This window comes from Phascolarctos cinereus, unplaced genomic scaffold, assembly GCF_003287225.1.
Source record: "Phascolarctos cinereus isolate Bilbo 61053 unplaced genomic scaffold, phaCin_HiC Scaffold_1;HRSCAF=81, whole genome shotgun sequence".
NCBI classification, from domain to species: Eukaryota; Metazoa; Chordata; class Mammalia; order Diprotodontia; family Phascolarctidae; genus Phascolarctos; species Phascolarctos cinereus.
Genome location: NW_027555514.1, coordinates 294,635,455 through 294,661,748, shown reverse-complemented (window position 1 = coordinate 294,661,748; position 26,294 = coordinate 294,635,455). Strand labels below are relative to the sequence as shown.

The 26,294-nt window shown below is 51.1% G+C and overlaps 1 protein-coding gene across 1 annotated transcript; it reads left to right on the top strand.

Moving 5' to 3' along the window:
• The first annotated feature begins 16,277 nt into the window (after positions 1-16,277).
• Positions 16,278-26,079, top strand: UPK3A (uroplakin 3A). Its single transcript, XM_020977467.2, has 6 exons — positions 16,278-16,399; positions 16,883-17,038; positions 18,929-19,208; positions 20,716-20,798; positions 23,540-23,672; positions 25,058-26,079. Exons 1-6 carry the CDS (start codon positions 16,348-16,350, stop codon positions 25,215-25,217), a joined length of 864 nt encoding a protein of 287 aa, XP_020833126.1. The 5' UTR covers positions 16,278-16,347; the 3' UTR covers positions 25,218-26,079.
• Positions 26,080-26,294: the final 215 nt, after the last annotated feature.

Below are 26,294 nucleotides of genomic sequence, written 5' to 3'. Positions count from 1 at the left end.
GACAGCATGGCTGAAAACATCATACTAAAAAGCATGGGAGAAAGCACACAGCCTTGGTTCGCACCATCAGTGACTGGCAAATCACGAGAGCGTCGTCCATCATCCAGAACCTGGGGGAGCATGCCATCATGCAAATAAGGGGAAAATGGGGAGGGGGCACCCCTGAAACTGTCTGCTCGGGTGTGGGGGCCAGAACACCAAGGAAATCTTCAATTATTCTTCGTCAACAACCACTGATTAAAAGCCTACTGTGGGTAGGGCAATCCCTGTGCTGGATGGTTGGAGACAAAAAGCTGAAAAATACCAGTCTCTACCCTCAGAGAGCTTCCCTCAGAGTTGAGATGGGGAGACTGGGCACTGCTTAAAGGGTGTGAGTAGGACAAAGTATCCATCCTGACCAGGTTCTCTGAGAAATGTGAGGAGGGAGAGGACACTTTCAATTGGGGGAAATCAGGGAAGGCTTCCTGAAGGAGATGACCCCTGAACTGAGGTTTGAAAGGTACTAAACAGTCTGAAAGATGGAATGAGGAGGGAGTGGCATGCCAGGGGTGCATTGCCTTTGCAAATGCACAGAGGTGGGAACCAGGAGGTAGAGTTCCAGAAACAGCTAGGCCAGTTTGGCTGGAACACAAAAGAGGAGTGTGTGTGTGTGTGTGTGTGTGTGTGTGTGTGTGTGTGTGTGTGTGTGTGTGTGTGTGTGTGTGTGTGTTGTGGGGGTGTAGTCTGGAAAGGTAGGTGGGAGCTGTTAAAGGGTTAGGGTTAGGATTAGGTTCAGATATTTGTATTTTATCCCTAAGACAATAAGGATGAGGAGCCTCTGGGGGTATCTGAGGAGTGACAGGGCACACCTGGGATTTAGGAGGATTTTTGGCAGCTGAGAGAAGGGAGAGTAGAGAGAGATTGGAAGCCCAAGACCGATCAAGAGCTGGCAATGCACAGCAGGGGAGGGGCTGGGGCATGGGGTGGGGGGCCCGGACAGCTGAGGGGGGTAGGGGCAGTTGTGGAGGTAGGGGGCTGGGGAGGCAGGTGTGGTAGGAGGTGGGGCTGGGGCAGGTGAGGGGGGTGCCCCAGACTGTCCCTGTGCTTTCCTTCCTTCCAGGAGGGCAGGGCCTGCTGGGTGTCTCCCTGGGCCTGGCACACCAGAGGTACCTGACAATGCTTACTGGTGGAGTGCAGCTTAAGCCCACCTGCTCACCTCACTGCCCTGCCCTGCCCTGCCCTGCCCCTTCCCCCTCCCTACTTCCCACTAGCCAAGGGCCTCTCTCCTCTCTAGACTATAGGAGCCATCTCTGAAATGGGTGTCTAGTGGTGCCAAGCTCTTCCAATCCATCGTTCCACACTTCAGAGAGCCCCTAACCTGTCACTCCTCAAAATGCCTCCTGACCAGCATCTCTACTCCTCACCCTGACATTCAAGGCCCTGGGGCCCTTCCCACTCTGCCTCCACCTACCGGTCAGCCTTATCTCTATGTCCCCCTTCACACACTCTCTCTTTGGGCCAGGCTGGGTGGTCCTCCCCACTCTGACCCCATTCTCAGCCCACCCTCTCCCACCTCTGTGCCTTTGCCCACACTGCCTCCCAGCTCCATCTGCTGAGGTCTCTCCCTTCCTTCAAGGCCACCTCCTTCATGGAGCTACTTCAGCTAAAAGGAGCCTTTCCTCCTTCCTCCAGCTCCTCCTCGTCCTCAGCCTTGAATCCGGCCTTTCAGGCCCCCTTCCCATCCCCTGATGGACTGTAAACACCCTGAGAGCAGGAACTTTGGGCCATCTGAAGGGGTGCTTGGCTGCTTGTACTCGGACCCTGCTTCCAAGATCATATTTCTCCCTAGCTGCAAGGCACCATCTCTGACAGTTTCTTTCCAGCCCAAGGACCCCTATCTCATGAGAGGGCCCAGGGAGGCAAACTCTCTCTCCCCATTACAAGAACAAGCTGACCTCTGTAGAATTTCCCTTCTTGTACCAGCAGAGCTATCAGGTACTGATGCCCACGGTTACCTTATATGGTCCAGAGGTCAAGCTACAGACATCAACTCCCGAAGCTATCTTGTTGCAGACATAACAGGCCAAAAATGCACCCTTTAGGACCCCTGTCCCCCGCCCCTTTCCAGTAGTGAATGACATAGCTGTATGTTATCACTTAATTGGCATACTTGCACATAATCCACTGCTTTTCCTATATAAGCTTTAGCATCATGCCTGTTAGGTTGCTAGTTCCCTAAGGAGCTCTGCCCACCATGGCAGAATTCCTTAAGGACCTCTGCCCCCTGTATAGAGTAACAATAAATCTTTGCCACCTTGACTTAAAGAATTCTTGAGTCTCTGAATTCATTCCAGATGACCCCATCCTACACTCTGGTCTTAGAGAGGTCAAAACTTCTCATACCTCAACACATCCACCCTTACCTTCTCAACACCAAGGCTGGGTCTCAGCCAGGGCAGGCTCTTCATAGTGGCTGGATGGAATCTGGCTCTGGCGGGATCAGCCTCCCCCTTCTTTGTCTCCTCCTCCTCCTCCTCCTCCTTCCTCACTCACCATGCCACAAATCACTTTCTTACTGCAAGAAGTTGGTTTTTTAATGACATATGCCTTTTGTCTTGACACCATCTTGACTTCCTTCCTCAGAAAGCCAGTCCTGACTTCAGGTCAGCAAAACCAATAGAATTGGACTGTCCCACCCTTAGCCCTCCACCCCCTCTATTGCTAGTGGATGTGACCAGAAATCCCCCCCCTTTTTTTTTTTTTGCTTTTGTTAGGCAATGGGGTTAAGCGACTTGCCCAGAATCACACAGCTAGTAAGTGTTATGTGTCTGAGGCCAGATCTGAACTCAGGTCCTCCTGACTCCAGAGTCAGTGCTCTATCCACTGTGACACCTAGCTGCTCCTGAAATCCCCTTTTTTTGAAGAACAGCGATAGGGCTACCTCCCCCAGGCTTGATGGGAAAGGTCTTCCTTGGCAGGCCTGGTCCAAGGGCCTGGATCTGCTCAGCCTCAGGGGGCGGAACTGACACCTTCCTCCCAATGCATGTGAATGGTCCCAGGGTGTAATGGGCACCTCCGAAGGTGGTGAGCTCCCCAACCCCCAGCCTGTTCGCCCTCCATTCAGAGGGCTGCATCTGAGCCAGGCCTGGGGAGGGGTCATCAAGTCAAATCCCCTCAGAGGGGCCTGAGGCAGCATCTCTCTGCTAACACTCAACAGGATCATTCCAGGATCAGATGTTACAGCCCTGGGGCTCAGAGCCAGTTCTCCAGGTTACCCCACTTACGGGGCCCTCTGTTTCCTCATCAGTAAAATACAAGTGGCTGAACAAGAAATCCTTTCCAGCTCTGGATCCAAGGTCCTAGGATTTTGTTTTGTTTTATATTCTGCTAGGGGGCGCTGTAAGTGCACAGGGCACCAGGCTTGGAGTCAGTAAGACTCATCTTTCTGAGTTCAAATGCAGCCACAGACACTTAACCAGCTGTGTGAGAGTCACTTAATCCAGTTTGCCTCGGTTCCTCATCTGTCAAAGGAGCTGGAGAAGGACATGGTAAACCACTCCTGTGTCTCTGCCAAGAAAACCCCAAATGGGGTCGTGGAGAGTGGGGCATGAGGAAACAGCAACAATCCACACCACTGGGAAGCCGAGAACAGGCTGTCTGGAGTTTTCTGAAATGCATGTGTGAAGTTGGCCCTAGTTAGGTGGTGAGCTCCCTAGCAAGCTATTCAAATGACACCTGCATGACCTCTTTTCTGGGAGGCCAGCGAGACGATTCCTGCTCGTAGACACAGGTTGGCCTGCTGGGCTCTGAGAGTCCTCCCAGCTTTAGGACTCTAGAATACAGGATCCTGTGGGGGGAGAAGAGGGGTGGGGGAGAAGGAGGAAGAGGAAGGGGGAAGAGGAAAAAAAGAGGGAGAAAACAGAGGAGGAGAGGGGAGAAGAAAAGGGGAAAGGAGGAGGACAGGAAGGTAAAGGTAGGGAGAGAAAGAGGAGGAAGAGAAAGAAGGAGGGAGAAGGAGGAGGAGGAGGACAGAAGGAAGTGGAAAGGAGGGGAGGAGAAGGAACACAGAGGAGGACAAAGAAGGGAGAAGAAGGGAAAAGAAAGAGTGGAAGAGGAGGAGGGCTGGAGGAGGTGGGAAGGAGGAGGAGAAGGAAGAAGAGAAAGGAGGGAAAGGGGGGAGGAGAAGGGGGAGAAGAAAGAGGAAGAGGAGAGAAGGAAGTGGGAAGGAGAAAGAAGAGGGAAATGAGAGGGGGAGGAGGAGGGCTGGAGGAGGTGGGAGGCAGGGGGAGAAGGAGGGAGAGGATGAAGAGGAGGAGGAGGGCCGGAGGAGGGAGGAGAGCTGTGCTGGGAGTGAGCTCAGCCTTGGAGCCTGATGCCGCCTGCATTTTCCAGACTGCTGCCAGCAGGACGGCCCTGTGCCTTCCTCTGCTCCTGGATCCCTTCACCTTCTTCCACGTTCTAGAAGCCACACCGACCCCGACTCCCCCTGCCCCCTGGAAATGCCCAAGATGGGCTGGCTCTGGGTCCAGCATCAGGGATGCTGGCTGCTCCCAATGTGTGTGGCTACCCAATGACATCAGCTGTGGGAAGAGAAGGATGAGCTCATGTTCCTCTTTAAAGAGACATGGCCCTTTTGTTTCCTGTTCTCTGCAGACTTCCAGGAGCACTGTCAACCTACCCTTAACCAGGATCGAGCCTCGGCATGCAGGGGAAAGGGGAGCCTTGATCCAGCCTCACTTCAGGGGTAGTGACTAGGGCAGGGTCTCTGCTGACAACGCCGGAGGGGACCTAGGTGATCCCATGTGATGCAGCCCTCTGGGGGGAGTTGGTTTAGTGGTCCCCAAGGTCGCTTCCAGAGATGGTAAAGAAGAGAGGATGGTGAAGCTGGAAAGGGCCTCCAGAGGACCTGAGACAGGAGATGACTAACCCAGGGCCACAGGGCTGGGGCTGGAGCCCAGCCTGCTTCTAAAGGATCCTCAGCCGACACATCCCAGACTTCATTCAACACCAATAAACATGGCCCCTCAGCCCCACAAATCAAATGAGATTGTGTTTGTAAAGCACCTGGCATGGAGCCTGGCACATAGTGGGCGCTGAATGAGTGCTTGTTGCCTTGCTCTTTTCCCCAGCCCTAAACCCACCTTGGTCCAGAAGGTTCAAGGTTTGTTTTCCTTTTTAAAAAATATGCCAGCCCTGCTCATCCATAACATGCTCACTGAAGATTAAGAGCAGTGAACCCACAAATAAACGAAGACTAAAGGTGCCCAATGCCCTGGCTGGGGGCGGGGGCAGAAGGAAGCCCCTGCAGACTGGCAGGCAGGTGGAGCCCAAGGGGATTCCCAGTAATCCCCCCTTCCCCAGGCCAGTCCTCGCAGAGTCTGAGCCACCCGCCAGTAGGGCTGTGAAGCCAGAGGTGGGGCTGAGCTCACCCAGACACTCCAGCCACAGGAGTGACCAGGAACTCCTAAGGTGCAGAAGAAAAGCAGATGGAGTTGTGAAAAGCATGAACGTGAGAGGGCATTTAAAAAAAAAGCCCAGGTGATCTCAGTGGACCACAAGCTTAACAGGAGTCTGCCAATGACCAGCAGCTAACAGGACCTTAGCAAGGGAGCTGAGGCCCCTCCTGCCCCGTGCCCCCCCAAGCAGAACCTCAAGAAAGTTCCAAGGATGCTTAGTCAGAAGAAGAGCAGACCCAGGGAGAACTTGAGAGCTGACGTCAGCTATCTGACAGGTTGGAGGAGGGTTCAGCCTTGTCCCCAAGGTGCCAAAGGGCAGAACTGAGAGAGAAGCTCCCAGCCCCACCCTCACCCCCACCTCCAGCTCAGCCCCAGCCACCTTGCCAAGCCCTCTCCTACCTCTTACTGAGGGGGGGCAATAATCCAGTCAATACCACCATGAGGCCACTGTTCCTACGAAGGAGATAGTCCAACTCCCCACCAGCAGATCCCCAGACCTTCCTGCCCCGTCCCCCCCACCCCAGAATGGAAGCCGACTTGTAGCACCAGCACCTAGCATGGTAGCCCAGACAAAGACCAGAAGGGGGCATCACCTCAACAATTCCCTGAGCCCGACCTGGGTCACTAGTCTGGCAAAACATCAGCCTTCAGTCACAAGCTGGCTGGATTTTCCTTCCTAGCTGATTATTTAAAACAAATGTTCCTGAAGCTTTCATGGCTGGGCTGCCCCCATGGAAGCAGGCTTGGGTGGCAGCTAGGGCTCGGGTTGAGCTGGGAACAGGGAAAATGGTGGGGTGCTGACCCCCAAGGGGCTCTTCCCATCCCATGGGGGCAGTTGGTGGGGGTGCCAAGAACAGAGGTGGGCATCTCCACCGGTGATTCCTCTTCTGGATGATGGCTGTAGGCCTGGGCCGGGTCTGGCTCTGGAGGGGGGGTGGGGCAGTGCTATTCGTGGGGCTCTTGGATTCAGGTTAGTGGGCGGGCTCCATCAGGCTCCAAGGGGAGATGGTGGCGGTCAGGCGGGGCAGTGGTTCGGCCTCCAGTCTCTCTCAAAGCAAGGCTAGCTACTTGGGTAAAGGCTCTCTACACACCACTTTCCCCCATTCTGGGGGTTGGGGCTGCCTAGAGAGCATCTTCCCCCATTCTCCACCAGAGGGCGTCCCAGGTCCAACACTGAGCTGATGGAGAGCACCCAGTCCCTTCCATCCTAAGGGATGATTTGGCCCCACCCTCATTGTACATGGGGGAAACTGAGGCTTATTGAAGGGAAGGGACTAGGCTGTGGTCACCCAGGGATGAGCCAAGATTTGAACTCAAATGGGTCCAGCATAATAAGAGCATCCTCATAGGGAAGGGCGATTGGAAAGAGGAAGGGAAACAGTCTTTGAAGGAACCAGGGGAAGAAGAAAGTTTTGGACTTGGGTAAGTACATGCTGCTAACTTAAGGGAATAAAACAATATGGATTTACTTAAAAAGAAGAAGAAGAAGAAGAAAGTCTTGGATGCTCAAAAGACCAACCCCTGTATCCCAACATAAAGCCCTTCTAACACCCCAACAACTTGTCTCTCCCCCTCCTTCTCTGTCTCCCTCTAAGTGTTCATAGCTCTGCTCTCTTCTCATTCCCCTCCTATCTGTCTGCTCTGTCTCCTTTGCTAGACCTTCATCCAGAGGCTGCCTAGCCTCTGCTTGCAGACCTCCAGGGACAGGGAGCTCACCACCTCCAGAGGGAGTGCATTCGACTTTTGGATGGGTTGAAATGTGAGGGAGTCAGTCAGTCAGTCAACAAGCAATTATTAAGTGCCAAGGACATTTCTCCTTAAACCAAGCTGAAGACTGTCTCCCTGTAATTTCCCACTACTCCTAGCTCTCTCCTCTGGGCTCAAGCAGAAAAAGGAAATCCCTTAAGGCACAGAATCATAGACTCTGAGGCCTGGAAGGGACCTAGGACCACGGCTAGTCCAGGATCCCAGAGAACCTGGAACCCCCTGCACAGTATATTGGCTGATGTGAGGGGCGGCTCACATGTGCTGTGATACCTCTAATGACCAGGAGCTCAGGCACTCCCAAGGTGCATCAGGGGCAGTGCCCGGTGGAGATCATTGCTGCAGCCTCCCCACTGGCCTCCTCGCCCCAGATCTCTCCCCAGCTTCAGCCTCACCTTCCTATCGCTGCTAAGTGACTTTCCTTAAGCACAGATCTGCGCAGGGTACTCCCCCTACTCTGGCTGCCTATCACTTCAGTTCTTGTTGCTCAGTGGTGCCTGACTCTTTGTGACCCCTGGGGTGGAGGGAGAAGAGGAGAGGGACCAGGCTGGAGCCAACATTCATGGCTAGTTGGGATCCCCTGGATGAAGGGCTAGCAGAGACTGAGACAGAGCAGAGAGAAAGACAGGAGGGGAACGAGAAGAGAGCAGAGCCGTGAACCCAGAGGGAGACAGAGGAACGGACAAAGCGGACAAAGCGGGAGAGACAGACTGAGGGAGGGAGGGAGAGAAACAGACAGAGACAGAGGGGGAGGGACAGACTGAGGGAGGGAGAGAAACAGAAACAAGGGGGGAGGAAGAGAAACAGACAGAGACAGAGGGGGAGGGACAGACTGAGGGAGGGAGGGAGAGAAACAGACAGGAAGAGGGGGAGGGACAGACTGAGGGAGGGAGAGAAACAGACAGAGACAGGGGGAGGGACAGACTGAGGGAGGGAGGAAGAGAAACAGAGACAGAGGGAGAGGGAGAGAAACAGACAGAGACAGGGGGGAGGGACACACTGAGGGAGGGAGTGAGAGAAATAGACAGAGGGAAAGGGAGAGAAACAGACAGAGACAGAGGGAGAAGGACAGACTGAGGGAGGGAGGGAGAGAAACAGACAGAAGGGGAGGGACAGACTGAGGGAGGGAGGGAGAGAAATAGATAGAGGGAAAGGGAGAGAAACAGACAGAGACAGAGGGAGAGGGACAGACAAAGGGGGAAAGACAGACAGAAACCAGAGTGGGAAAGATAGGAGGAGAACCTTCTCCTTTCTAGCCCCCCATCATTGGTGTCTGAGCTGTTCTTTCTCTCTAGCTCTGGGGTCAGATGGGTCTGGCTCTGAGACACCACATGACCATTGTGTAAAGTCCTGATCAGACCCTTTTCTGGCAGATTGAACACAGCTGCATCTGGATAAGGTCTGAGTGAGTCCCAAGCCTTCCTCCTGCAACTCCTGACCTTGCCTCCTAGGGTTCTTGCTTTTCTCCCTGGACTCCCTTGATGTAGCTTTGCCCCTGTTTCAGGCCAAAGGCTCCACCGTATTTCTGGATGAGGAATCCTAGAGCCCTCGACCATCAGAGCCAAGAAGGATATTAGAGACAATCCCAGACCACAATCAGGAGTCAGAGCAGCTGAGCTACTGGGGCAGAGAGGCAGCAGTAGCCGCTATTATTGGCCCAAATAGGGGCACTAGCCCCTAGCCCACACACAGGCAGCCTTACTGCCTGAAGGCCACAGAGCCAGGCTGAGGGTGGGTGGGCCAAGGAGCTGGGCCCTTACACCAATGTGGCAAGGAAGGAGAAGGAGGAGAAAGAAGAAAGAAGAGGGTTTCTCCGAGGCAGAGCAGGGCGGCTCTCAGCATCTTTGGTCCCTGTTTGTCCCTGTGGGGATGTCCAGACACGTCTAGTGTACTTGGCGAGGTTGGGAGCTTCTTGAGGTTTGGCCCACAGTTTGGGCTCACCTGAAAGACCCAGCTCAGAAGGGGACATCGAGAACGCTGCTCTTCTTCCAGGGCTGTGCCGGAGGGTTCCAGACCAAGGATCCAAGGCAGTGGACAGAGCCCAGAGTTTCCAAAGCAAATTTGGCCACAGAATACTTTAGGGGCTAGTATGGATAGTGGCAAGCCATCAGTGTTGGCCCAGAGAGTCTTCGGGATGAGTACAGCCCAGATGGAAAGGGGAGGTTGGCACACTTTGGAGCAAAGCAGAAGAGAGGAAACCCATTCACTGCTTGGGAGAAGCATTTCAAATGCACCATTCAGTGCAGAGTTTCTGACAACTACCCAAAGGAATGTCTCTGTAATGGAGTATCCAGAGGCCCTGCTCCTTCCTGTCCCTCAAGTTTTCTGCCTCTTCATCTGGCTCAGGCCAGAGGCTCCTGGGAAACATTAAAAAGTAACCCAGAAACATGTGAGGTCAAGGGAGTGGATGAAGGGAAAGGTCAGCATGCTGAAGGGGGGGAGCAGAATGGGGCCTTCAATCATTGACTTGACTCTGGGAGCAGGGAGGGTCCTCCGAGGCACCTGGTCCTACCTGTCTGGGCCTCCCCTGACACAGAAACACACCACCACCGAGTCACCCAGATTGATCTGGAGAATAGATAAGCCCATCCCTGCTACAGCAAGTGGATTTTTGCCAGAAAGAGCCTTTTGGTCGATCGGCTGGTTCCTGGGACATTTGACCTAATGAGAATGGACCCGGGCCTGCCAGTGGATTACAAGTTGTGATTTCTCCCTGATCATCTAGCACCTCACTTGAATGGACAGTGCATTGGCTGAAAAATGAAGGTGTCTAGAAACAAGCCTTTGAGCTGTTACTTCAAGGTGGGCCCAGCCAGACCTTCAGGACCATTGATAGGAGGCAGAGGGACCAAACCCCTCACCTGACAGAGGAAAGAAGGAAGAAGGGAGGGAGGGAAGAAGGGAGGAAGAAGGGAGGAAGGAAGAAAGGAGGGAAGGAAGGAGGGAGGGAGGAAGAAGGGAGGGAGGAAGAAGGGAGGGAGAGAAGAAGGAAGGAAGGGAGAAGGGAAGGAGGAAAGAAGGGAAGGAAGAAGGGAGGGAGGAAGGGCTTCACTCATACCCATAACATTGTCACAAGCAGGATCTGAACCCAGGGCCTCTGACTTCAAAGCCACCTGTTCCACTTCTTCAGTTTCCATCCACAATGGCAGATGGCATAAGCCACAGGGAAAGTTTAGGGCCTGTCTTTCCTTCCCCCCTGAGCCTCAGTTTGCTCTTTTATAAAATGGAGCCAGTCATAGGTCCCCATGATGGCAGATTGTAAATTCCTGGAGAGCAGGAGCTATGGACCAGACAATGAGAGGGAGGAAGGGTGCAACATCAGAGGAACATGTGCCTGCTGTCTCCATCCAGAGAATGTAAGCTCTCGGAGGGCAGGGACTGCTTCCTTTTGTCTTCCACCCCTGGAGCCTGGCCCATAACAACACCCAGCAGTGGGGGTGGGGAGGAAGAGAGGTGCCTTGCAAGGGGACAGCCTCCAGCTGTTTGTGCTTCTGCATCAGTCCATCAGTCACTGCAGCTCAAGGCACATGAGTGAGGAAGAAGGGAGCCCTGGCACCAACCAGTGAGCCAATCAGCAAGCATTTATTGAGCACCTACTGTGTGTCAGGCACCATGCCAAGCAAAGGGGCTACAAAGAAAGGAAAAATGTCCCTGCCCTCAAGGGGCTTCTGCTCCAATGGGAGAACCCAAACAAGGCACACACAAAGCAAAGGGCTCTCCACCAAAGGCAGGGGATGGGCGTCAAACCTCATCACACACATTTCTCAAGGTGAGCCTCACTGCTCTCAAGGGCTAAGCTCACTCCTCTCATGGGGGCTGGGTGTGTTTGTGGGAAGGAGTGAACCAGGTTCTTAGGAGAATGTTTTGCATTGACTGACTTTACCATGTTGTCTGAGCAGACACCTTTGATAAAAAATGGCTGCATTGGGCACCCGAGGACCTTCCGTAGGAGCAGCACAGTCTCTGAGAGGTATCTCTAGAGTGTGAGTAGCTGCCCTCTGGGGACCCGACCTGCCCATTCGAGAAGTTAGAGAACGCTGCTATTTCTTCTTCCTCCCCCTCCTTCCCCCTTCTTCCTTTTTCCTACTCCTCCTTCTCCCTCTTCCCTCACCACATGTGGTCCCCTTCTCCACTTAGGGCACCATATCCTTACATATAAGTTCTCTGTACATAGGAATATAGGTCTTGGTCAGTTACACTTTGAAAGATGTTGGTGTTTGGAAGCTAGCTTTTTTAATATAAATTTTAAATTTTGTTTATTTAGTTGTAAAAAGCTGGGACAGTTTTTGTCCAGTGTAGTTTTCACATGTGATTTCTTAAAATACAGCTCTGAAAAAACAGGCTTTTAAAAAGCCTATTGTGTTTCAAATGGAGCTGCTTGACTAGCCTTAAACCCAAATCACTCTGGCTTTCATTGAATGGCTGATAATAGCCTCCAGCCACAGTGGCTCATTGTTTAGATTTGGATGACTTAGAGCGAGTATAAATAGCAATTTTCTGTAAGGGCAGAAATTCTAGGGTCCTCCCCTCCCAGAGTGACACCTTTGTAATGGTAAACTAGGCCATCTTTTGTTGCAATTCTTATCTAGCCCTTAGTTATAGAATGGGTGTTGCCTCTCACAGACACCTGGGAAATCCTTTATTCAGAAAGGCCAAGGTCTCCCATTGCAACCCGGCCATCGCCAGTCGTCTTGACTTTTGTCTCAACAATGGACTCTGATGATTCTGGAGGAGTGAGTGAGGCTGATGACTTTTCACAGCTCTGCCTCACTAAACTCCAATTCACAAGTAAGTCCAGACATCACCCCATGATATCAGTGGGCCTCTTCGGGAACCCAGGACAAATGACAACTCTGAAGAAAACATGAATTAGCAGAATTGGAAGGGTGTACACAGGGTGGGGTGGATTGAGGGAGGGTATAGACTTGAAATGAAGCCGTCACCCCAGGCCAGGTGTGGGCTGTGAGGGAGAAGGGAGAGTCAAAGCAGCCCCAGGCTTCTTGGACCACCTACCTGGGCGTCTGGAGGCTCGCTCCTCTGGCCCCAGGGTAGATCTCTGTCCTTCCTAGGGGTCAAGTTGAAGGGCTGCTCTTGTTTTAAGGAAGGAAGAAAACATCAGAGCATTCACATGGAGGAATGAAAACCTCAATGGAGAGGTGGAGGCTATTTTGGCTTAATTGTTTTTCTGTGTTACAAAGGAAGGCTCAGTGGGGGGGGGGTAGGTGGGTCTTTCCAGAAATGTCTGTGGTTAAAAAAAGGAGATCCACACCCCCACAGCCCCCCCCCCACACAGCCTCAGAGCTAGGAGGGGCCTTTGAGGGCACCTCATCCCACCTGTGCCCAAGCCTCTCTCAGACCTGTGCCAAGTCGTCTGTCAGTGCCGGTGAAGGGAGCTCATTGTTTCCCTAGGCCCATGTTCCACTTGGGGAAGTTTTTGCTTCTGTCAACCCCAACTCTGCCTCTGCCTCTCCCTTCCACCAGGTGTTTCCATTGATCTTCCCTCTGGGGCCCAGCAGGACATGGCTCATCACTGCTTCCCATGACAACCCTTCAGATCCCTGAATGCAGCTCTCATGCTTCTCCCAGACAGAGCCTTCTCTTCTTCAGACTTATTGTTCCCAGCTTCTGGCCCCTTACCTGTTGGTTATCACCGTCCTCAGGAAACACTTGTTTGTCATTCTGAACCTGGGACCCCAGCAGCAAGGACAGGACTGGGGGAGGGGCAGAGCTGACCTATTCAGATGATACGAGGACCATGACCTTCTCTCTAAAATCACATGGAGGAGGGGATCTACTCAGATTATACTTTCTGTATAAAATCACATTGGGAAGACTGCCATGTCACACTTCTGACTCACATTGAGCCTGTGGTCCATTATGACCCCAGATCTTTTTCACAAGACTGGTTATCCAGTTGAAGAGGTCTAGGGGTTTTGGAGTGCTGGGACCCCAAGATCGCAGTACCAGGCCCTGTCTGAAAGAATTCCACTCAAATCTTCAGCCAGAGGAAAAGTTTATTGGTGGTAAAACATATAGGCCAGGTGACACCCGTAAGGATGAGCGGGCATGACAGGTTCTCAGCCTTTTAAACATGAGATTCTCAGCCTCTGAATGAGGGCCAAGGTGGATCTTAAATACTAAAGTAACTTTGGGTGGCCAGAGAAGGGGGTTGGGTAAAGGGTGTAGGTAATAATTCTAATTGGGGAGGTCGGCAAGATTGAATAGACAATGGGAATAGATAATGGAGGAACAGGAAGGCAGAAGTTTGAAAGGCATATGCACAAAATCAAGGTGGGGCTAGGACTTTCAAAAGGAGATAAAGGAAGGCCTTTCTGGGGCCTATAGACAAGAGGGAGCCTAAGGCTTTTAGGACGCATCTGAATAAGATTAAAAGGTAAAGCTAAGGCTTTCAAAGGGAGATGAGGGTCTGGGGCCTGTGAGTCAGATTCCCTTTGAGGCAAAGGGTGAAGATCTTGGCTTGGGCCCCGCCCTCATCACAGTTTCATCCTTCCCATCTTGTCCATGTGACTGTGATTTTTTTGAATAGGACCTTATACAGACCCCGACAGACTAGGAGGTCTACAGCTGCTGTCGTTTGTGGCTCTGTGGTGTGGGTCATGTGAGCTGACAGACCCAGTCAATAAGAAGGAATTAATTTCTAATAACTCAGGTCTTCATTCCAGAGACAGCCAGACAGGTCTGGGGTTGCCCAACTGCCTAAGCCCATAAATGTCACTGCAATGTGAGAGCCTGGGTTTTCTGACTGCCTGCATCCAGCAAAAGCTGCCCTGAAGGGTGGAAAGGATGCCAGCCCAGCCCCTGCCCAGGGCAGGACATCCTTGTGTGAGTGCCAAGCCTCAGCATCATCATCTGAAATGAGAGGGGTGATGTCCAGGGTTCCTCTAAGCTCTGGCATTCTCTACCAGGCCTGACGGTCTGGCTCCTGCCATAGGATCACAGGCATCATTAGCCAGCCCTGCTGTGGGAGAGGTCACAGGATGGACTATGGTCTCTCCCCACCTCCCATCACTCCCTGCAGGGGGCACCACTGAGGCAGGCAGCCTTACATATCAGAGCACACGTCTGAAGATGGATCAAGAGTCTTTGCTTCTTTAGATTTGCGTGTGAATGCATGGACCAGGCACTCCCACAGGGGCCTGAGGGTGTCCTGTCACCCCCCCTCCCTTCCCCCACAACTTACTAGTCGATACCCCTCCCCCATTCTCTGCCATTCACGCTGCTACCTTTTGCATATGCCCAGATGCTAGCCTGCTCTCTCCCTTACTAGACTGCAAGCTCTGTGTGAGGAAGGACAGGGTTTTTGCCTTTGTATGCCATGTGCTTGGCACAGTGCCTGGCACATTGTAAGTGCTAAAGAAACGTGTATTAACTGGCTGACTTGGCTTCCCCAGGCCAGTAACCAAAGGACTCAGACCCCCTTTCATAGAATCATGAAGCCTGGAATGTGCCTGGGGTGGGCAGGATTGCTGTGGAAAAGGAGAAAGAGAAAGCTGCCTTTGCATGGCCAGAGCCTCCCATCCTGCACACAGTAGGTGTTTATTAGTAGACTAGAGACAGTGGAGGAAAAGAAGCAGAAGTTCCAGGTTCAAATCCCTCCTAAAGTCCCCTCTCATAGCCTGTTTCCTCTAAAACAAGGGCTTGGACTGGAGAACCTCAGAGGGCCTTTCCATGGGAAATCCCCTCAATGCTGACTAATTATTGAATGTTTTGGTTTACACCACCCCAGGGATAGGGACAAATCTCAAAACCTGCACAGGGGCCCTATTTTCACCAGAACTAAAAGAAGTCAATTCATCACCAGTCTCAGGGCTGGCCTGGGCTCAGACCCCAGAGATATTGCAAGAGGCATGCTAGAACTTTGCAGGTAAAAGGTTGCTTATACATTTGAGTCTGGGATGAGGGCAATTTCTGGAAAGCTGTTGGCTATTATTTTGAGTTTTTTAAAAAATTCTGTCCATATTTGGGAAAGCAGAAGGTAAAGAGCCAGAAGGAACTTTAGAACAAGGGATGGCAGAGCTGGGAGAGGCCTCAGAACAGGGGATGTCAGGACTGGGAGGGGCCTCAGAACATCTAATCTCATCCAATAAGCATTATGTCTCCAGTAGGCCCAGTGCTAGCTAGAGCTGGGGACCAAGACAGAACAGAAAACAAAATCAAACAATCTCTGCCTTCAGGAGCTGACCAGTTATTGGAGGCAGAGAAGCCTTGGTATGGTCATTTGAGGAGAGAAGGAGCCTGGACACCTAACTGGGGGAACAGGAGAAGGTTTCCTCTAGGGGAAAGAATATGAGCAGAGCCTTGAGGGAAGCCAGGAGCGTGAGGGCAGGAGGAGAAGGACAATGACTGGATGGCAGAGTGAGAGCAGTGCAATAACCCTAGAATGGTAGGTGTGGGCCAGCTTGTGAAGGCCTCCAAGGCCAAGCTCAGGACCGGGGATGCTAAGCAGCTTTTGCAGGTCCTTGAGCAGGACAGGGCCTTAATCAAGAGTGTCTACTTTGTGCCAGGCACTGTTCTGGGTCTAGGGGTGGTGCCAAGACAAGTGACACTGTTCCTGTCTTCAGGGAGCTCCTGTTGAGGGAGATGTCCACATCCCCTTGGCAGCTGTGTGAGGGATGGATCAGAGAGGGGAGGCATTGCAGGCAAGGAGGCAGTGATGAGGCTGTTGCCACAGTCCAGGGGAGAATTGATGTGGGTCCGGTGTGGCTGTGTGAGTGGGAGAAGGGGAGGCAGAATAGAGTTGGGGAAACTGATCCCACCCAGAAATCCCGGCTCTTAGAGAAGGGCGTCGGTCGGGCTTTCACCCCCAGGAATGCCTGAACACTGACCATCTAAGTACAAGATCACCATCATGGTGTCCTGATAAGCAGAGGAGACACATGGGGGGCGGGGCAGAGAGACAAGAAATATCGGTTCAGGTCGCCTTTCCTCCAGTCCCTTCTCACTAGGTGAGCAGGAGTGGGACGGTCTGCAAAGCAGACAAGGGTGACGATTGGCCAGGTTTGGGCGGGGGCGGGGCAAGCTCTAGGTCTCCAGGGCCTCCAGGGTGAAGGAGCAGGAGCCAAGCCCAGTTACTCCATCCTACTCCATCCCATCCGCACTCTGCCCGACTCTCCCCAGGAGTGCGGCCATGTGTCCCCTGTGGGCTATGCTGGCTCTGGGCTGGCTGCCCCTGAGCCTGGGTAAGTGAGCACCCCCTCTCCACCCAAAGCCGGGGTGACAGGCTGGGGAGCCTCAGAGAGGGCAAGGGCCCGAGTGAGGGAGGGAGGAACACCTAGTGGGTCTGAGAGCAGAAGACTGAGGGCCTGGCAGGACAAGTGAGCTGTCCAAGGTATCCTTGTTGTAGCCATGTGCTCTGACACATACATAACCTAACCTTCCTTCCCACTGTCCTGTAGAATGCTGGTGTGAGGGTTGGGGAGTTGAGAATGTGGAATGTGGACCTTGAACTGAAAACGTGTCCCTTACAGTCAGAGAGCTCCAAACTTGGGGTCAGGGAAGACTTGGGTTCAGATGGTGCCTTGGATATTCACTGACTCTATTTCTGCACAAGTACTTTCAACACTCTGAGCCTCATAGCTGTAAAATGAGGGGCTTGGACTCCCTGGCTTCTGGGGTCTCTCGCAGCTCATCTGATCTTCCCTCTGTCCTGTTTGCCTCCCCAGCAATGGACCTGGAGCCTCAGCTGGCCAGCATCACGTTTGCCACAAACAACCCCACCTTGACCACCATCACCCTGGAGAAGCCTTTTTGTATGTTCAATGTCTCCATCCCAAAGAACGTCTCCTATCAGGTCAACCTGTACGTGATGGTGAACTCCGGTGAGTTCAGTTCTTGTGCCCAGCTCCTCAGAGGTCAGGGCTGCCAGGGTCCTTGGAGATCACCAACTCTACCAACTCTTCACTGACCAGAGGAGCAGGGCACAAGTTCACAGAGAGAGGTGACGGCTGAGTCACACCAAGTCTCCTGAGTCAGCTTTTTCTGCTTACTCACCTCCAGCTTGGTCTAGCATATGACCAAGAGAAAGGGAAGGAGGATGGGATAGCCTAGGCTCCTCCCATAAGAAAGGAGAGAAACATGGGATAGCCAAAGTTCAGGATCTCTGAGGCCCCAGGAAGCTAGGTTCAGGAGGTATAGACAGGCATTCAGGAGGCCAAGGTATCTCCCCCTGGGGGAGATGCTCTGAGCATCTAGATAAGGCCCAGAGGTTCTCCCTGGGCTAGCATCCGCTCCTGGCTAATTATTACTAATAAGCATCATTTAGCCTCCTCTAAAAGCAGTCCAGGGATCTCTACCTCCCAAGGCATGCCATGCCACCATTGCCCAGACCCTGTTGTTATGAATTCCTTACTTAAAAATTAGTATTGTTGCAACTTCTATCCATCGTGGAGGTGGGGTTAGAGTAGATGCTTTTAAGTGTTTTAGGGGCTGTCATGGTCAAGAAGGATTCATCTTGTTCAGCTTAGCCCCATTTAGCAGGACAGGGAGCAGTGGGGGAAGATCTGGGGAGCAGGAATCCTTCCTAACCATCACGGCTGTGTGAACATGGGGTAGCCTCAGAAGGTAATGAGCTCTTCATCCTTGGAGGTATTCAAGCACAGACTGGGATCCAGATCTCCCCTCTGACACTCACTAGCTGTGTGACACTGGGCAGGTTATTGAGGACCAGAGTGCCACAGATTTAGAGCTGGGAGAGACCTCAGAGGCCTTCAAATCCAACCTCATAGAGGCTCAGAGAGTTAAAGTGACTTGGGTTCCATAGCTAACAAGGGTTTGAGGCAAGATTTGATGTTGGGTCTCACTGGCCCCAGGCAGCTGGTGGTACAGTGGATAGAACACTGGGCCTAGAGTCAGGTAGATCTGAGTTTGACTCTTGCCTCAGACACTTACTAGCTGTGTGTCCCTAGGCAAGTCACTTGACCTCTGTTCACCTCTCTTTCCTTTACTGTGCAATGGGAATAATGATAGTACCTACCTCTCAGGGTTGTTTTAAAGACCAAACAAAAATATATTTGTAAGAAGCATCTAGCACAGGGCTTGGCGCATAGGAGGTGCTTTACAAATCTTCCCTTCTGTCTCATGCCAGGCCAAGGCTCCACCTGCTGCTCTCTTAACTGTAAAACGAGGATAATGATAGCCCCTATTTCTCAGGGTGCACAGTGGGTGGCACAGAGTGGGTGCTGTTTAAATATGTCTTCCCTTCCCAGGCCCAGGGCTCTCTCCATGGCTCCCATAACCTTTGCCTGCCCCCATTTCATAGAATCATAGGTCACAGGCTTAGATTTTGAGGATTTCAAGAGGTCCACCCATCATTTTACAGTGGAGGAAACTGAGGCCCAGACCTATTTGATGACTGGCCCAGGGTCATGCCCAGTAGGTGCCAGAAGTGGGAGGCAGTCAGCTTTCTTTCCACTGTGCTGGTTTTTTGCTGGGAGCATGGGAGGGAGGGGGAAGCTCTACAGGGGCTGGGGTCACACCTGCCTCGCAGGACTGTGTGAAGATGGCAGAAGACACAGGGTATTTATAAAATGCCACATAAATGCCAGCAATCGCATGGTGCTTATGCTGTGATTAATCTCAGCCTGTCTTGCTCTCCCAGTCCTGGTGCTGAGGGAGGACCAAGGTGGTGCTCCCAGAGGTGGCTGCTGTCCACATGGAAGGTGCTGATCATGATAATAATAATGGACCTCCCACTGGGCTCTGCCTTTCAGGGAGCATTTGGAATGCAGCTGTCAAGGACAACCGAAGCTTCCCAATCAACAGCACATTCCAGGAGACAGCTGGGGGCCAGACAGCACCATACAAGGCTGCCTCCTTCATCCTGCCCCCATGTGGTGACCTGCCCAACCTGGACAAGGTTGGGGACATGAGCAAAATTGCTGAGATCATGAGTACCTACCTGGTCAGGGTTGGAGACAATACCTACTGCTTACTGGACCCCAACTTCGAGGGTACCTGCAACCCCCCTCTTGTGAGGGCCACAGAATACAGGTAGGTAGGCTTCCCTTTCCCATGGAGCCCCTGAGTCAGAATCATGGGATGTTAGAGCTGCAAGGCCCTCTCAAGCCACCTGGGACAACTCATACCTGACTGAGAATCCCCCTGACAGCATTCATGGCAAATAGTCTCCCAGCCTCTGGCAGAAGACCTCCCACAAGGAGGCCCTCACTGCCCCCTGAGGTGAGCCACTCTATGCCAGGACTGCTATGCTTATTCAAATTGTCTTCTTTATGTCAAACCCAACTCTGTCTCCATGAAATTTCCCCCTAGTTCTCCTGATTTGGCCTTCAGAGACCAAGCAAAACAAGGATGGTATTCCATCTAATTCACCACGTATTTCTTTTTCTTTCTTAAAGCAATTTACTTATTAACTTTTAGTTTTCAACATTTGCTTCCATAAGATTTTGAGTTTTAAATTTTCTTCCCTCCTTCCTCTTCCCCCTCCCCTAGATGGTGTGCAATCTGACATAGGCTCTATTTATGTATTCATATTAAGCATATTTCCCATTAGTCATGATGTAAAGAAGAATTAGAACCAATGGGAGGGACCACAAGAAAGAAGAATCAAAACAAAACAACGAAAGAAAAGGAAAGCAAACAGTCTGCTTCCATCTGCATTCAGACTCCATTGTTCAGACTCTGGATGTGGGTAGCATTTTCCATCATGAGTATTTTGGGGATATCTTAGATCCTTGCATTGTTAAGAACAGATAAGTCTATCAAGGTCAGTCATCGAATAATGTGACTGTTACTGTGTACAACGCTCTCCTGCTTCTGCTCACTGCACTCAGTATCAGTCCATACAAGTCTTTCCAGGTTTTTCTGAAGTCAGTCTGTTCATCATTTCTTATAGCACAATAGTATCCCATTACATTCATATACCACAATTTGTTCAGCCATTCCTCAATTGATGGGCATCCTCTTAATCTCCAATTCTTTGCCACCACAAAAAGAGCTGCTATGAATATTTTTGTACATGTGGGTCCTTTTCCAATTTATATGATCTCTTTGGGGTACAGCCCTAGAAGTGCTATTGCTGGGTCAAAAGGGTGTGCATATTTTTATAGCCCTTTGGTCATAGTTCCAAATTGTTCTCCAAAATGGTTGGAGCATTTCACAACTCCACCAACAACACATTAGTGTTCCAATTTTCCCACATCTTCTCCAACATTTATCATTTTCCTGTTTTGTCATGTTGGCCAATCTGATAGGTGTGATGTGGTACCTCAGAGTTGTTTTGATTTGTATCTCTCTAATCAATAGTGATTTAGAGCATTTTTTCATATGATTATAGATAGCTTTAATTTCTTCATCCACCCTCTGTTCTAAAGCCCCTCCCAGCTCTGACATTCCCTGTTCTCAGGCTCCTCTCAGCTCTGACATCCCCTGCTGTAAAGCCCCTCCCAGTCCTGAGGTTCCCTGTTCTAAGCTCCCTTCCAAATCTTCTTCTGTCAGTGCCCCCATTCTCCTTCAGGACACCTGTTCTTTCTTCTTTCAGGTTTAAATATGTCTTGGTAAATACATCGAGTGGTTTTGTGGAGGATCAAACCCTTTGGTCGCAGCCAATTCAGACCAATCAGAGTAAGTGCCAGGAAGGACCTGGGGTGGGGTCAGTGGAGGTAATGGGGTGAAGATGAGCACACCCCCACTCCCATAGCTCTCTAAGGTCTAGACAAGCTCCTTCCTCATCATCTTCTGTATCAGGCAGTGCCAGGAGGAGCCTGAGGCTGAGAGTGCGTATGGGATGGCCTTGGGGTGACACCAGAAGGAAAGGGTAGAACCTGGATTCTTCCATCTTCTGGTCTTCTGCCCCAGGCTTTCTTCTCACAGGCCTCAGGTCACTCTCCTGGGTGCTTGTTAGCTGAGGTGGGGCTGCTGCTCAGGGTGGCCTCAGGTGATGGGTGATGTGAGGAGGCCATCCTCGTGGTCTGTGTTGGGCTGAAGGCATCCTTCCTGCCTCTGGCCCCTGGGGAATTGGTTGAAATGTGGCTTCTCAGGGTTAGAGGATCACTGGAGCAGATAGGAAGCTAGATCTAGAGATGGACAAAATCTCAAGGCTCCCAGTCCAAGCTCCTCAGCTAGGTGAGGGAGGACATGGAAGCCCAGGGGATGGACGGACCTTGCCTGAGGCTTCACAGTAGCCAGTATCAGAGGAGGCCCCCGATTCTGCGCCTCTGGGTCTCCCCTTTCCATCTCTTCTGCCACGACTTCTGGGCTCATCAGTGATATAACCATGGCTACAGTGGCCCACAACAACCTCCTGCTAGGTGAGGCACAGAAGGAGTCGGGTCTCCCGAGTGCTGGGAGCTCCGGGGGCTGATATCATGAACCTCTGAAGCTGTGGGTCCCTGTGGGGCCCAGGCTCAGACCCCAGTGCCCACTGCCCAGAAGAAGAGAGGAGATACATGGTCACGAGGACTTGAGGGATGAGACCAGGGAGCCGTGATTAAGCACCATGCCCTGGGGAGTGGCAGACCCCTGCCACAGAGCATCTTCCTTCCCTCTGCTCTGGGTGGGAAGGAGACCTGCTTGTGACTAGTGGGGTGACCCTGGGCAAATGCTCCTCGATTGCCCTCCCTGTAAAATGAGGGGGCTGGACGAGATGACTCAAGCCTCTTCTAGCTCTCCCACTGGGAAAATCAGATCTTGGACTTGAGGAGGATGGGACTGTTCAAGGCTCCACAGCAAGCAGCCAGTGGGAAGCCACCCCACTGGTTGGGGGATCCCAGACACAGTTTGTGAAAGCTTTCTTCCTATTTTCAAAAGTTATTTTAGTTTTTAACTTTCATTTCCACAAGATTTTGAGTTCCAAATTTTCTCCCCATCTCTCCCCTTCCCCCACCCCAAGACGATACTGCATTCTGAATACCCCTTCCCCTGATCTGCCCTCCCTTCTGTCTCCCCTTCCCCTTCTATTTTCCTTTTGGGCAGGATAGATTTCTAAACTCCATTGCCTGTGTATCTTATTTCCCAGTTGCACATAAAAACAATTTTTAACATTTGTTTTTAAAACTTTGGGTTCCAAATTCTCTCCCTTCCTCCCTACCCATCCACCCTCATTGAGAAGGCAAGCAACTCAATACAGGTAATTTATGTGTAGTCATGCAAGACACTTCCATAGCAGTCATGCTATGGAAAAAGAACTGTATTTCCCTTTATCCTACCCCCCTCCCATTTATTCTATTCTCTCCTTTGACCCTCTTCCTCTTCAGAAGTGTTCGTTTCTGATTATTCCCTCCCCCAATCTGCCTTCCCTTCTATGACCACCAACCCCCTTATCCACTTTCCCCCTATTTTCCTATAGGGTAAGATAGATTTCTATACCCAATTGAGTATGTATGTTGTTCCCTCCTTAAGCCAAATCTGATGAGAGTAAGATTCATTCATTCCCTCTCACCTCACATCTCTTCCCCTCTCTTCCACTCCAAGGTAAAAAGCTTTTTCTTCAGGGGCAGCTAGGTGGTGCAGTGGATAGAGCTCCAGCCTTGGAGTCAGGAGGACCTGAATTCAAATGTGACCTCAGACTCTTGACACTCACTATCTGTGTGACCCTGGGCAAGTCACTTAACCCCCATTGCCTCACAAAAAAAAAGCTTTTTCTTACTTTTATGTGAGATAATTTACCCCATTCTACCTCTCCCTTTCTCCTTCCCCCAGTACAATCCTCTCTCACCCCTTAATTTTATTTTTTAGATACCATCCCTTCATATTCAACCTGTGCCCTCTGTCTATATATATTCCCTCCAACTACCCTAATATTGAGAAAAGTTTCATGAGGAATGTAAACAGTTCAATTCTAATAAGTCCCTTATGATTTCTCTTTCCTGTTTACTTCTTCAGGCTTCTCTTGAGTCTTGTATTTGAAAGTCAGATTTTCTCTTCAGCTCTGGTCTTTTCATCAGGAATGCTGGAAATTCCTCTGTTTCACAGAATGTCTTTCTATTTTTTTGTTCAGTAGAAAGATTCTGGCCTGAGAATGGGGACAGCCTCTCTCTGTGCCTTGGTTTCTCCATCTTTACTACAGCAGTGTATCAGGGATGAGATGGATGAGATGAGGTGAGATGAGGGGTGCACAGCCTGCCGATACAGCAGCCCCAGCAGGCCAGTCTTTGCAGAATTGCAGCCTGTCAGAGCTGAGACGGCCCCTGGAGATCGTGTGATCCAAGCTCTCCTTTTGGCTGAGGCACAGGAGAGGAAGGGCAATGGCTGGCTGGACCAGGACCCTTGGAGCATTGCTGTTCAATGCTGAGCTAGCATTCTGAGAAAGTCCTTCATCCCTGCCTGCCTCCGCTTGACCAGGTCCCCTGTGTCTCCTCTTCCAGTTTCCCCATACTTGGAGATTGACACTTGGCCGGGCAGGAGGAGTGGGGCCATGATTGTCATCACCTCCATCCTGAGCTCCCTGGTGTTCTTCCTGCTACTGGGCTTTGTGGCAGCTGTCATCTTCAGCTTTGTGTAAGTAGCTGTACCTTGGGGAGATGAGACCCACCCTGGAGCCAGAGGGGCTTCCCTGGGGCAATTTTCTTGCCAGGCTGGGTCAGAGGGCTGGTCCTGTGCAGAGCAGTGCAGCCCCATTGGGTTGCTGGGACCCCTTTCTGCCCCAGTATCTCAAGTGACAAGAATGTTCAGTTAGGAAAGTTCAGGGACCAATAATCTAGGTCCCTTGTGTTACATGGCCCTGTCCACAGCTGTTATACACCCTAAAGTGTCCAACTGGACAGTTCAGGCCAGTGTGAGAGGGACCAGATGGTGCCCAGGAGGCGGCCTGCTACAGAGAAAGGCTTTACTGGAATATCCCAAGGAATGAGGAGCTCATTAGCTCACACACTTGTTTTGGTCAGTGAAGCCTTAATTAGTTGGAAATCCCCAATGGCTCAATCAACAGGCTCTTATTCAGAACCTACCCTGTGCTCTCCAAGACCCAACTCTATTTAACCAGGGACCAATAGGCCGAACATAACCAATACAATGTTTAAACAGGGCAAGTCAGTGGGTCAGCATTTATTGATTGCACCCCTTCCCCGTGTCTCTCCCTGCCCCCCAACAAAGCCTGGAGAGATCAAATGAGATCCAAGCAGACACTCTTCTCAGACACACACACCTCCCAATCTGCCTTCCCTTCTGTGACCACCAACCCCCTTATCCACTTTCCCCCTATTTTCCTGTAGGGTAAGATAGATTTCTATACCCAATTGAGTATGTATGTTGTTCCCTCCTTAAGCCAAATCTGATGAGAGTAAGATTCATTCATTCCCTCTCACCTCACACCTCTTCCCCTCTCTTCCACTCCAAGGTAAAAGCTTTTTCTTCAGGGGCAGCTGAACTTTAGGCGATAGTGGGTTGGCCACATCCCTCAGCCTCCAGCTGGCTCTGCCACTGATTTGCCTTGGTTTTACCGGCTACAACATGGAGATGACAATCTGTCCAGCCACCCTTATGGATTTATTATGGGGCTCACATGTGCCAGAATGCAGACATGTCTTATCTGTGTGAAAAGAGCTGCCAGGGCAGTAAGGAGGCCCAGATCAGTGGAGCAGGGCAGGGTGGGGAGTGAGAGTGGGGAGGACCACCCACAGGACCCTGAAGGGAGAGGAGTTCAGGGCTGGGCTTGGGGAGAATGGCCCGAGGCAGGGTGGCCCGACAGTCTGATAGTTTCCTGTTTTAATTAATTCTTCTTGCTAACTAGGGGTTGGATTCTGCTGCTTCCACATCACCAAAGATCAGCAAGCCCTCTTTTTAATTTGGTACCTTGGGACAAAGCCCTCATTACCCCACCCTAGTTATGGCTACCATTTACTTATGTATTTGTCTATCTCTCTCCCCTGATCTCTTTTGCTTAGGAGTATGGGAAGCTCAGACTTAGAGACACAGCATGAATCTCAAATCAGCCAGGAGGTGGTTCCAAAAGCCCAGGGAACCTTGGAGACTTCCTACTCTTCTGTGAACCGGAGGCAATCTCTGGACCAAGCCGAGGTCTACACCAGCAAGCTCCAGGACTAAGAGACTGACCAGTCAAACTCCTGGCACAGAGTGTGTGTGTGTGTGTGTGTGTGTGTGTGTGTGTGTGTGTGTGTGTGTGTATGTGTGTGTGTGTAAGAGTGTGGATATGTGTGTATGTGTGTGTAAGTATGAGTGGAGTGGGTGGGTATATGTATGAGAGTATGTGTGTGTGTGTAAATGTATGAATGGATGTGTGCGAGTGGGTGGGCATATGTGAGTGTGTGTATGAGTATGTGTAAAAGTGTGTATGTGTATGTAAGTGTGGGTGAGTAGGTATATGTGAGTGTGAATGTATATGAGGATGTATATGTGTGTAAGAATGTGGCTTTGAGTGTGTATATGTGTGTGAGTGGGGTGGGTGGGTATATGCATGTGAGTATATGTATGAGAGTGTGTAAATGTGTGAATGTATGTGTGTGAGTGGGTGGGTATATGTCAGTGTGTGCATGAGTATGTGTAAAAGTGTGTATGTGTGTATAAGTGTGAGTGTGTGTGTATGTATATGAATGTGTGAGAATGTATGTATGTGTGTATAAGTGTGAGTGGGCAGGTAGGTAGGTATATGCATGTGAATGTATGTGTGTCTGTGAGTGTATATATGCTTGTGTGTATATGTGTGAGTATATGTAAGTGGGTGAGTGTGTGTGTGACTGTGTAAATGTGTGTATGTGTATGTGTATAGGAGAGCATATAAATGCACTGTGTGTGTATAAGTGTATGTGTGTGAATGTGAGTGTGTGCAAGTGTGTGTGTGTGTCTGAGAAGAGTGTCTGCTTGGATCTCATTTGATCTCTCCAGTCTTTGTTGGGGGGCAGGGAGAGACACGGGGAAGGGGTGCAATCAATAAATGCTGACCCACTGACTTGCCCTGTTTAAACATTGTATTGGTTATGTTCGGCCTATTGGTCCCTGGTTAAATAGAGTTGGGTCTTGGAGAGCACAGGGTAGGTTCTGAATAAGAGCCTGTTGATTGAGCCATTGGGGATTTCCAACTAATTAAGGCTTCACTGACCAAAACAAGTGTGTGAGCTAATGAGCTCCTCATTCCTTGGGATATTCCAGTAAAGCCTTTCTCTG